Here is a 13,101-nt window from a genome sequence, read left to right on the forward strand (position 1 = left end):
TTAAAATGTTGGAGTGACCACTCCTCCAGGATGGTTGCCCTCACAGCTGGCAATGTGGTTTGAAAGACAAAGGGAAGCTGGCGACGAACTTGTCCTGGGAAGGTAGGAGCTTACGAAGAAGTTCTGGTGGCAGACGGAAATCACAGGCATTGCTGGGGTGCAACTCTGGCCCCACAGTGTCAGATTCTGGTTTGTTGGGTGTGGGTGCTGCTGTCTCTCTGTTTCCTGTCATCCACTGGACTCTGCTGGCATTGGTGCTACTATTCCTGAGCCATTGGTGTGTTGGGAGGGAGCAGCAGGGAAGAAACAGTCTCCCTGCACTGATGTGTGGTGACCCGACTTTGACTGGCTCAAGCTTTGCACAGTGAACAGCTGTTGCAAAATTCACTCCGAAACCGGTTCTGATTGTAAAATGCAGCTTTATGGGTTGCTACTGTTGTGAGCCCAGAAAAACCCACCTGAACCAACATCTGCCTTGAGCAAATGGCATGAGAGAAGCGAGCACTTGGCTTGGGTGCTCCAACATTTTAAAGGGATTGGCACCACCCCCACCTGCCGTACAATTCAGTTTCTGACTATGGCGCTGGGCCTTAAAGTGTCAGTAACTATTTTGGGCACAGACAGATCTGGAATCCAATAACATTTTGGGTTACGCAGGACGGAGTATAGCACAAATGTTATTTAAGTCTCAGGCAGGAATTCTCTACTTTCAAACTCCCGTTGGAATATGGCCCCGTTTCTCACTTTTTTTTTTTTTCCTTTTTTCTGTTGCTTCTTAAGGCCCAGTCTATTTAATCAGACATTATTTTTTCAGATGTTCTGGCTGCAATGCTGACCTTATTGAAGTTGACCCTATTGACTAAATTCCCTTCAGTTAATTGAGGCAAGATTTCAGCATATGTTTATAAAACATTTCTTCAGAGTACTCTCAAAAATTTCCAACCTTTTCCAACCTGTCTCTTGAGGTTACCATAATTATTACCATTTATTACCTTTGTGACACAGCTTATAAACCTTTGCAGCTGCTTTCTGTAGAAGTTTTCAAAAGACTTTTAATATTTTTGATTGGCTTCCTAGGAAAACAAGGCTTATGCAGTTATGCTGCCTGTTCCTCTTTTTTTTCCCAATGTCTTTGATCCTGTTTTTCAATTTCCGCCAAACCTGATGGAAAATAGAGGTCTCAAAGACTACATCCATTCAAGTGGAGTAGGAACACACAATTCAATGCTCAAAACATAATGGTTCTGTTCATTTAGCTTGAGAACCTTGTACTTGGCTTAAAACAAGGCAGAGTTCAATGGTGTGGGACGGGGTGGGACTTTGGGAGAATTACCTGGGCACAGGATATTTGGGGAAGGTGGGAATGCAGCCAGTCACTGTAGATTCCACAGCCTCCAGAACAATTGGCTGCTGCTTGTAAGGGTGGCAGCTTGCTTTGACAAGATCACAGGACCGTGATGACTGATATTTTAGGGCTGACGGTGCGCTCCAACATGGGAACAAATGTCCCAGTGGAGCCTGAGGGGCTGAACAGTATCACATGGTGAGGGCTCAGAGATGAGACTGAAGGATGAGCAGTCGTCCCCGCTGCCTGCTGGTGGGCACCAGGGCGGCTCGGACCCGTCCCCGTCCCCGCCGGGGGGTCAGCCGCAGCCCCTCCGCCGCCGCGGCCGCGGAGCCCCGCGGGGAGCGCTCTCGGGCCGCCCCGCGCCCTCCCCACTGGGGGCGGCTCGGCATCTTTTCTCAGGCTACCATCGACGGGGCGAGAGGATACAGCCTCAAGCTGCGCCCGGCAAGGTTAAGGCTGGACCTAAGGAGGGATTTCTTCACAGAAAGTGTGATTAAACACTAGAATGGATTACCCGGGGAGGTGGTAGAGTCACCGTCCCTGGGGGTATTTGAGGAAAGACTGAACGTGACATTCCAGTAGTGTGGACTAGCTGACATGGCGGGTTCCAGCCCGATGATGGGCTGGAACAGGACGATCCCAGACGTCTTTTTCCACCAAGTTCATTCCGTGATTCTGCGGGTTCGCGCTGCCCTCGCTGAGAGCAGCGCGGCGGCGCTTGGCCTCGCCAAGCCGCCGTTGGGGGCGGGCCCGCGCCACAGCCATGGCGGCGCCTGTGGTGCCGGAGAGCGACAGGTACCGGCGCTCCAGCGGCGCCGCTCCCGCTGGGCCGCGCTGCCCCGGCGGGCCGGGCAGGGCCGGCCGTGCGGAGCGAGGCGGGGCGGGGCGGAGCAGGTACCGCCACGGTGCCGGGGCGCAGCGGGGCCAGGGCTCGTCTGACACCCCTTCCTCCTTCCTCCCAGCATCCGCAGGGCCGTGTCGCTGCTCAACGCCGTGGACCCGGGCCGGTTTCCGCGGCTCCTCTCCCGCCTTCTCCAGAAGCTGCACCTGAAGGTTGGCGGGGCGCGGGAAGCCGTCTGGGGGTCGTGTAGCGCTGGGCCGGGCGCGGCGGGAGCGGGGGCTTGGCGGTGCTGGAAGGACGCGGGCCCGGGCCTGGCCGGAGCTTGGGCAGCGCGGCTGCGGACCCTGAACACAAACCCCGCTCCTTCTTAAGGATTTTAGATCTGGATTTCATTTATCACTAGATCTTCAGAGCTGTATCGGGGGCATGAAGTAAAAGCCGTGAGAAGGTGAATGGCGTGAGAACGAGTGATGCTTGTTGTAGCCCGCTGCCTCCAGGTGCTGATGCCTCCGAGAGTGCTGTCAGAGGACCCGCGAGTTGCTTGGCCTTTTGCACAAAATCCTTCTTTACCCTCACGAATGTTGTCCACAAAAATCGGATTTGATATCCGGTTTGCAAAAAGCCAGTGATTAACACACTCGAGTGAGACATTGATTATTTATTTCAGAATTGTGCAAACCCGATTTTTAGTGGTGTTCCCCAAGGCAAGCACCCCAAGCATCAGAACGTTTTACCGTTTATACATTTTAGCACACAAAGGCTTTAGTGTTCATTGAGAACAAGTTACATAGTTCTCATTAGTTAATATTCTGTCTTCTGCTGGTTGATGAGTCCCTCACTTCCCATGCTAATTAGTCTGCATGCTCAGTCTTTCTCTTCCCTTGAGTCAGTGGGCTGCTTGGGTTTGTGGTCTGTGAGCTGGTGGTTACAGATTCCTCTGCAGGAATTACCTTTCACCCAGTTGGAGCTGATTTCAGCACAGTTGCTGAATTGGCTTTATCAGTTTCTCCCTTATCTTGGGAATTCTGCCAAATGTCCTTGAGGCCCATAAATTCTGCATTCTTTGCGTTCATTATTGGTGGTACATCCTACCCAGGTTTTGTTACCCTTCCCCTAGGTCTGAGGTCACTGATGCATGTCAAGCCCTAAACCTTAACAAGACAATTCTTCCAACAAGTATTTTGTCTTTCTAAAATCTGCACATCATGCAAAGCTTGTTAGCTGCTCTCTGTTTCATGAATTAAGTCACCTTTCTTCTTGATTGGGCTTGAAAATATACAAAGATTAACCATCAAAGAACATCCTTGCTTAAGAAAATGTTACATGTTCTGCATTTTACAACAACAAGGAGGCACTAAATGGGTGTTTTGTGTATTTTTCTGCATTTGTGAATGTTCATCAACTAAAAACACCTGTGGAATTGAGGATAAAAGTTAAATCCAGAGCTTTTAGTGAATATTTCTGTAGTCTTTGTGGAAGGCGATTATTGATTCCAGAATCAAAATAAATAAAAAAAAATAAAAAAAGAGAAAGTAAATCAGTAGTCAGTTTCATTGCACAGTGCTCAAATGTGAAATGCAGGCTAACTCTAAACCTTCTACTAAATATTGCAGGGGAAAATGAAAAATGAATCTTACACCAGAAATTATTTTGTTATTTTCATTGTCTTACAGTGTCAGATTTTGTTTATTCCATTGTTTTGTGTTTAGAAATATAAGAAGAAACACAGAATTTGTTTTCTATACACATATACATAGAGACTAAATGGTAAAATGGAAAAAAATGCAAAATATGTTAAAGGTTATAAGTCTGAGATTGTAAGGATTCATTTGATTCAGCTGCTGGTTTGGTTTTTTGTTTTTTTTTTTTTTTTCCTATTAACATCACTAGCTTGGATGCCACTGTTACTGCAGAGAGTTTTCTCAGTTTTGCATGTGTATTAACTGTTAGGTAATGGGAATGCATCACCAACTTTTTGTTTGTTTGGTTTGGTGTTTTTCACTACTCCATAGCATTTTAGTGGCTCTTCACAGTTTTAATTGGCTTTTACATGAGCTGAAGTGTTTACTGTAATTCAGCCCACTCAATCTCTATGAATAGTTTTACTTTCTAAAGTACCTGAGTAACTAGTTAAATTGCTGGAAGCTTGAAATGAACTTCATTGCCTTAACAAAGCAGACACTGGGAACTCTGCGTTTCCTTTTAACAACTAATGATTCAAATAATGTTTCCATTTTGATACTCTTGTTATAAACGTTGTGATCATTGTAAGTTTTGTGTAATTGCCTCATTTTTAATTTGGACAGCTAAATTGTTTTGCTTGTCTAGCTTTGCAGTTTTGGATTACTGAGTGGTCTAAATGTGGTGTTTGTTAGTAATTGGGTTTTAAAAGAAGGCAATATCTGCATTTTAAATTACTGTTTAATTTGCTGTAGTATAGTAAGTACAACTGCTGTATTTTAAAAGTACAGCACATTCTCAATTGTCTTCAAAAACTCAGGAGGCTATAGATTCAAATTTGACTTTCAAAATAAATATTCATTAGGCCTTTATTTCCTTTGCAACAGCATGGGTGATTTTTTGAAGAGTATCCAGAATGGAAGACGCATACATGACTTACTTAACTACAGCCTTCTATTTTCTGGGGTGTGATTTAAGTAATGCAGTTTGTATTTCCCTTATTTTTATTTATAAAAGTTTGTTGGGGATGATCTGATAACTGGAAGAATAATATTTCCGAAGTGTCTATGAGGTACAAAGACAAAGCTTTTTCTTTTGATGTATGTCAGATAATTCTGTAGTACTGTGATGGCTTTTAATTTTGATTTTCAGTGAGAAGAATTGAATCGGCTTTGTAATTTCTATTTAGAAACAACTGGAGAGCCACTGTGTTTATAAAGACGAGGAGAAAGTTTTTACTTTGATAAATATGTTCTTGGTCCTTAAATGAAATGTTAGGACTAACCATTTTTGTGCTTCAGGCTGAAAGTACCTTCAGTGAAGAGGAGGAAGAAAAACTTCAAATAGCTTTTTCATTGGAAAAACAGGATCTTCATCTGGTTCTTGAAACTATGTCATTCATTTTGGAACAGGTATTTTGTTTTTACCATTAGGCATTAATTAATGTATTTTTTCAATCCTGCTGTAGATTTCAAAAATAGGACAGTGAAGTTAAAAAGGAATTGGTGAAAATATATCTGTAGTATATTTTGTATGTTTTGGGGTTATGATTTAACTGCTTTTTTGTTTCATGCCTTTCTGATTTGGATGGGACTAGATGCCTTTTTGCAGTGGTTTTTCAGCTAATGTAAATATTAATAATATAAGTGAGGTCTGCAATACTCCAAGGGAACTCTTGATAATTATGAGATATAGTATTCTCTCTTATTCATTGTATCAAGAAGCCATGCATTTTTTAGTTCTTGTGAGGAAAACCCTAGATAACATTACTGAGCACAGCTTAACTTATGTTAGGAGTCAGTTATGGAAAATTTTCTTGCACAGAAGCAGTCTGAACAGGCACAACTAATACAGGTCAAGAATTTGGAGAAGTGGATGACTGCATGGTGTAGCATGGTACAGTCCTGTTGTAAACAGAGAAGGTTTTCTGATTTGGTGGTCTACCTCTACTAAAGCTGGGAAGCTGTTGTATTAACTGGTAAATATGGTAACTGTTTTAAAAATTGTTAGGCTCATGCTGTTATCCATCCATTTAAAGCAAATACAGAAAATGGAGTCTTGTGCAGAGGGCATGCATAGTGGTATCTTTTGGAGGATTTAAATCTGGTTCTTTCTTACTCATGTCACTTTATGATCAGTTCACTTAATTAACACATTCCACTGCATTAGAAATAAAACAGTCCTCCTCATGGGTCTCATCCACCAAAAAATCAAAATGAAACCTGAGGCCACCTCCAGACTGCAATTTTTAATTTTCATCTCAGCAAAACATCACAATTACCTGTTTACTCCCTTGTCCTGATTTCATCAGACTGTTTACTCCCTTGTCCTGATTTCATCAGACTGCTTAATTATTATTATAATTATTGAAGAATAATGGAAAAAGCAGTTAATTCTCTTTGTGCTTCTTTTGCATTAAAAAAAGAGGGAAGAATATGAATGTCTGCCAAAAAAAAAAAAAAAAAAAAAAAAAAGAATCCAAGATGGACTACATGTTGTATGAGAACTCTTTGACTCTTTGTTTTCCTGCTGATAGCTGGGCTTCTTGTAGCAGCTGCTTATTCTGTCAGATAATAACTGTTTTAACAGCACTTTGGTCTGTGAAGGCATTATAAATAAAAAGACTGCCATACAGTCTTTACCATGTATGTTGTTTGCTTTTTAACCTGACCTGGTGGTGACACAGTCCTGTTTTAAAAGTGAAGAACCATATAGAATGTCTTCCACAAAAAAATGGAAGCTAATAGGGAGGTAATATTGAACTCAATCAGTTTAGGCAAACTGTTCCTGGTTTTCCAGAATATTACCTTGTAGTTTAGTTTTGCTTGATTAGTGTGAATTTGGAAAAGTTCTCCTTTCTTGAATTTGCTTCAGAGCCCATCTGCTTTTCATTGATAGCTGCTTTGCCATTATATAGAGTGGAAACCTGTACATATACTCAGATCTGACTTGTGTCTATATTTTTTTTTTTTTGTAGTGTGTCTATCTTGAGAAGAGTAATTTGTAACACTGCATTTTGAGATTGTTACAGTTTTCCATCCACCAAGTAGGAGGATTAAGATGAAAAGCATATGCAGATAGTTCCCCTAGTGGAGTTGCTAGTAAAAGTCTTATGTGAACACAGTGGCTACTTGTGCTAGAATGTATCTGCTATGACCTGTAGAACAGCACTTCGCAACAGCACTTAATTTTTCCTTTAACAGGCAGTCTATCACAATTTGAAGCCTGCTTCACTGCAACAGCAGCTACAAAGCATTCATCTGGATCAAGACAAAGCTGAAGCATTTGCTAGTGTGTGGGCAGCTGCAGGTCAAGATACAATTGAAAAGTTCAGACAGAGGGTTTTGACCCCTCAGAAGGTAATGTATGTGGCTTTTCTTCTGAGAGAGAATAAAGCTGTATTAGTTCAGTTTAAAGCAAAGAGTTTTAAACTAAGGTGCAAAGTTTGTGACAAGCCAGGTCACTTACGGGTACAAGATAAATTTGATCAGGACAGTTGAATTCTTTTGTTTTAAAGAGATGTTACATGTTAGTTGAGCTGCTATAACTGGTGTAACGCAGCTATATATGCAATATTAGCAACCTGCATACTGTTTGTGAACAGGCTTTACAACATGCCCAGGGGACAATGTGTTCATGAACATTTTTGGTGATTGAGCATATCAGGTTGGTCATTCTCTGTACTCGTGTCTGAGCTCCTGCCATCTTTGATTTTGTAAGCTGGTTGCATAGTGAATTTTGCAAGATACTTATTATAATTTTATGGTGTTTTTCTATGATGGCATATAATCTTTCTTCCTGTGTGTGTATTGCCACTTAAAACTTGCTACATGCTTTAGAAGTCTCATTGTATCTTTAGACATAGACATCTTTATCTATGACAAGGTATAATAACATAATTTCATTGATTCATAATAACCCTTCAAATGCATAAGGAATTGTATATACAATACGCCAGTGTTAGCCAGGATCAAACTTTTAGAAAGAATTGTGAAACACAACTCCATTATTCTTACTTTATTTTTATCGTTGCTTTATATTTTGTTGGGATAGGATTCAGTTTGTTAATCAATGATTTGATGAGTAAGATAAAAATAGAAAATAAATTGTATCTATTAAGTATACATGATGCACAGAGAGGACTATAACAATGTAATTTGTACCAGCCTGCTTGCTCCTAAATAAATCTAGAATTTCACTTAGGTGTAAAAGTCACATTTTGAGAATGTTGAGAATATGAGGTATATCTATGGAACAGATTAAAAATACTCTGAATTGCATTACAGTCGAATTTTTTTCAAAGTATTTAAACTTGATCCTTTGTAAAACTGGGTAATTTTAGACACAAAACTTACAGGATTCTGTTATGCAAAATTATAATAACTCATGAATCTAACACATCAATTGACTGATAGTGTAAGTAAAAAAAAAAAAAAAGAATCAGCAAGATATTTTGTTTTTCTGGGTTTTTTTTGAAATAATATTACCAATGCCAAGTGTACAAGTTTCAGAGTTTAAATGGTCAGTGGGACGGTAATATAGAGGCAGGTATGACTGTCCATTGAAGGAGGTGTGTAATTTGAAAACCAAGTGAAATAATGAAAGATTATAAGGTAAACTTTTCAACATGCAGAATATATGTGCAGAATGGAAGGCAATTCTGAATATAGCCTAAAGCAGATATCTTTAATGATTTTCTTCAGGCAGACTATGCATTAATACATGTTTTACTGCTGGCTCCTCAGAGAAACTAATAAAAACACCTTTCATCCTCTTTCATTTCCAGTTTGTACCATACATACCTGAGGTCCTTCTCTGACCTGGTTTGGGAATGACATTGCTCTATTACTTATCTCAAATTTTGTCAGCACTGCAACATACAATGTTTCTGGTGTATGTTACAGTTTTGGAGATTCTTTCTAACTTCAGCACCATCTGCTAAGGCAATGGTGTTTTCCTACTATATTACATCCCATATAAAGAAGTTTTAAGCTGTCTCTTTAATTGAACATGCAGGTAAGCAACTGCAAAAATATTGTAGTGCCATTTACTTGTTTTTTTAGCATGAAAGCAGGTTTAAATACAGGTGTGTGCCGCTACATATTAAACCATCATTTTCCCTCCTGCCTTTTTGCCCAGATAACAGGTTAAGTTTCAGTTTAAGTGTAAGTTGACCTGGAACTTGAATTTGCTTTCTCAGTTTGTTTTGAAAGTCTCTGAAGTATTACTCCTGTAGACTTGAAGTTTATGAGAGTTTTCCTTAAAGATTAAGTTCACAAAACTAGTTGCTCAATAAAGAATTAATTCTGCTAGCAAGAAGTAAAAGATTTTAAAAATTGGATCGTAATGGAAGAACAACTCGCCATGTCCTTATAATCTTCTGAATCTCTTTGTAATATCTTACAAGTGCAGTAAGTGACTGCATTGTTTCCTTCAATATTGTGTGTAATTGCATATCTGCATGTATTTTTGTTATTTCCTTACTGTACCTTGAAAAATAGTGGGCAAAATATTCTCTTACTTGTTGTACATTGCTGTACAATGTACAACAAGTAAGAGAATATTTTGTAATGTTCATCATCATCTCTTCAACTGAAGTTAGAAAAAAGTTATGATCCTGACCAATGCTTAGAGAAGGATGATTGCTTTTTCGATTACAATAATATACAATCTAAAATTTACAATTTTAGATTACAATGATATACAATTTAGGTATTTATATTGATTTAGAAATTATATCAACTTATTTCTTTGTAAAAAAAGATATGTAGTCAATTATTAATACTCTTTTCAACATGTAAATATGGATGTAACATATTAAATAATTGGTCCGATAAATATGCCCTCTATATCAGTATGTATATACGTGGGCATATTTGAATTTCCAATTTACATTGTTCACTTCTCTTCCAGAACCAATCTTTTTCTGTACAGAAAATGATTGACATTTATATTATCACAGGTTCCAGCAACACAGTCACAGAATAGTTGAAGCTAGGAGGAACCTCTGGAGTGTATCTGATCCACCTCCTCTGCTCAAGCAGGGACATCTAAACCCAGTTGCTTAGGACCACGTCTACTCAGCACCTGAACATCTGTGAGGACGCAGATTCCACAATCTTCCTGGGCACTCTTTGTCAGTTCTTGGCCACCCTTGAAGTGCTTAAATGTTTTCCTGTGTTCTGAGAGAGCCTCCCATGTTTTAGTTTGTGCCTGTTGCCACTTGTCCTGTTACTGGGCCTCATTGTAAAGAGCCTGCCTCAGTCTTTTCAGCTTTCCTTCACATAAGGAGTTAAAAAGCTCTCTTGTGTCTTCTTCTCCTATGTGAGGTACTCTTCCATATCCCTTCCCTGTCCTTCCTATCCCTTCATCATCTTGATGGCCTTTGCTGTACACTTTACAGTACCTACATGACTTGTACGGTGGAGCCCAGCACTGATTATGCTACTCCAGGTGAGGCCTCACCATTGTTGAGTACAAGGGAAGGATCATTTTCTCCAGCCTGAGGTAATACTCCTCCTAGAGCAGCCCAGGATGGCTCACTATCAGCTTGGGTGTCCACCAGGAGTGTCAGGTTCTTTTTCACTAGGCTTTTTTCCAGCTGGACAGCATCCAGCTTGTACTGGTGTTTGTCCTCTCTAGTGCAGGACATTTCACCTCCTCTTGTTGAAACTTCATGAGCTTCCTGTCAGACCATTTCTCCAGTCTGTCCAAGTCCCTCTGGATGGCAACACAACCCTTTGGTGTACCAACCACTCCTCTCAGCTCTTCTCAGACCTCACATGGAGTATTGCATGAGGGGCCGGCTGAGGGGCCCACAGTACTTAAACAGACAGATCTACTGAAATGGGTCCACAGGAGGGCCATTGAAGTGATTCAAGGGCAGGAAGACCTTTGCTGTGAAGACAAACTGAGACAGTAGGGGTTGAGCAGCCTGCAGAAGAGAAGGCTTCAGAGAAACTTAGCTATTCAGTACTTAAAGGGGGTTTACAAGAAAGATGGAGAGGGATGTTTTATTGGGGCATATAGTGGCAGAATAAGGGGCAGTGGTTTTAAATGGAAAGATTATGGATTTAGACTAGATTTCAGGGAGAAATTCTTGATGAGGGTGGTGAGACACTGGAGCAGGTTGCCCAGAGAGGTTGTGGATGCCCTGTCATTGGAAGTGTTCAAAAGATTGGATGGGCCATTGATCAACATTTTCCCAGGCCATGGCAGGTAAGTTGGACTAGATGGTTTTTAGAGGTCTCTTCCAATCCAAACCAATCTATGAGTCTATGAATACTAGTTGTTGGTTGTTTTTTCTTTTCTCTTTCATGTTCTCTTAAAAATACATACTGGCTTTTTGGTTATCATTGCATATTTGGTATGGACTGTTGCTGACCTGTTGAGGTGGTATGCAGCACTACATATGAATTTAGAATTTAGTTCATATGTGATTCTTTTGTACTTTTGCTTACCATGTGCTTCCTGCACATTAGTAACTCTGAATTTTCTTTATTAGAAACTTAAGTGGGTGTGTAAAGGGTTTGCTTGTGTGGATCCAAGTGCAGAATCAGGGTCATGATTAATATTACTGAGGTCTCAATAGTTCTGTTCCAACACATACGCAGTGTCCTTGCACACATTCTCAAGACAGAGTTTATGAAATAACTAAGATATGTTTTGAATTTTATATTGAGTTTTACTAAAATCTGTGGGGCAAAATAATTCTAAGTCTTTCCTGACACATGGTACTTAGAGGTTGTCTGTTTTAGAAGTATTGAAATGCTTGACAGTACAGTATTTTCTATCATGTACACAAGAAGGACTGAGCTGTAATCCATTTCTGTTTCAAAACAGTAAAAAATGACAGTTTATTTCTTTTTTTTTATTAGGGGTATGGTTTACACATTAAGAGAACATTGGAACTTGTGTGATTGATTAGCTTATGGTCATAAACTAGTGGGTAACTGAATGTTCAAGTTTGTTATTTCATAATAAAGCAAAAAATTTGACTTCTGCCATTTTTGAGAGTAGGCCAGGGCATCTTTTGGCTTTCAGAAGTGTTCAGGTTTGGACTTAAGACCACTAGTTATTATGAGAAATGAATTCTTGCAGGTAGTTTTTCTTTATTGTTGTGCTATTTCTCTTAAACCAGATTTTTTTCTTGCCTGCAAACTACAAGTTGTTAAAAAGTAGCATTCTGAGTTCTGGGTCTGTCAGTTCTGTGCAAGAGGTGTATGTGGTAATGTGCTGGTTGATACCTTCATTAGGATGACAAGTCAAATTGTGTTTATTAGAGCAACAGAACAAGTATTTCCTAGAATTCTGAATTCACCTAGAAGGTGAATTTTACTGTGGCATATTAAACACTATTTCTAATTGTTTGAGAAAAAACTATTCTTTTTTGAGCATAGGTTTTTGAAATTTTTTGTGCAGACTGCTGAGTAGATAGGGATACTATTCACTTGAGAAATTAATAAAAACTGTGGAGTTAAAATAAAGCTGTACTGTTTAATACTATTTCTCACTTTATCTTTTCATTTTTCTTCACTGAATTTTTGGCAGTCTTCAGCTGCACAGAGTTATATGTATATTCTGCTGCGTTAATTAGTTCTTTAGTCCTTACTCATATGGCAGTGCCTTTATTATATTATTTCTGCTGATGATAATACAATCCCAGTCAGTTAAAATGATGATATTTGTATAATGTTTTTCTTTGAACCCATTCTTAATCTGGCCTTTAAAATGTTAGGCCGGTGATAATAGTTTGGTATGAATCTGATCCAGTTTTTAAGTCTCTTCTTGGTAATGTATAAGTTTGGAAATGAGGGTACACTGATCAGATAAAAATGTTTTTTTCCACCCTGCAAAGAAGAGCTAGAATTTTGATAGGGTTCACTATGAGTTCTCATGGCAGTTTTACATCAGTTTTGTTGCTTTTCTCCACTTCTCCTCCCCCTAATACAATGTTCTCTTTATGTGTTTTGGTATTCTGTGCAAATCTTTGTTTTAAAGGCAGATCAAGCTAAGGGGTTCATAGCTTTCTAGTTTTGGAAAACTATTCAGGGTATCCAGGCATTAAAAAATATATATAATGAAAAAGATAAAAATCCTATGTTGCCAAGCAAGAGGAGTTTCTTATAGCTTTCAGACAGCATTGCTTAATATAATGATGTGTGGGAATGCAACTAGTGAAATTATGTACCTAAAATTCTTGTCAGAGCTGTCAGTTTTGTATTTTGAGTGC

General features: G+C 39.6%; 1 protein-coding gene across 4 annotated transcripts in view; it reads left to right on the top strand.

Annotated features, from left to right (window-relative positions):
• Positions 1 to 2,014: 2,014 nt before the first annotated feature.
• The window catches only part of COMMD10 (COMM domain containing 10), a 107,108-nt gene continuing 96,021 nt past the window's right edge, over positions 2,015 to 13,101 (top strand). The window contains exons 1-4 of one of the 4 annotated variants that reach the window (XM_068175657.1): positions 2,015 to 2,143; positions 2,311 to 2,401; positions 5,171 to 5,281; positions 7,073 to 7,228. In XM_068175657.1, the coding sequence (XP_068031758.1) occupies positions 2,112 to 2,143; positions 2,311 to 2,401; positions 5,171 to 5,281; positions 7,073 to 7,228 (390 nt within the window). In that variant the 5' untranslated portion in view covers positions 2,015 to 2,111. The remainder of the gene's footprint in view (positions 2,144 to 2,310; positions 2,402 to 5,170; positions 5,282 to 7,072; positions 7,229 to 13,101) is intronic. The other 3 variants (XM_068175658.1, XM_068175656.1, XM_068175659.1) reach the window with 3 other exon arrangements.

The sequence above is a fragment of the Anomalospiza imberbis genome, chromosome Z (assembly GCF_031753505.1).
Source record: "Anomalospiza imberbis isolate Cuckoo-Finch-1a 21T00152 chromosome Z, ASM3175350v1, whole genome shotgun sequence".
Lineage (NCBI taxonomy): Eukaryota > Metazoa > Chordata > Aves > Passeriformes > Viduidae > Anomalospiza > Anomalospiza imberbis.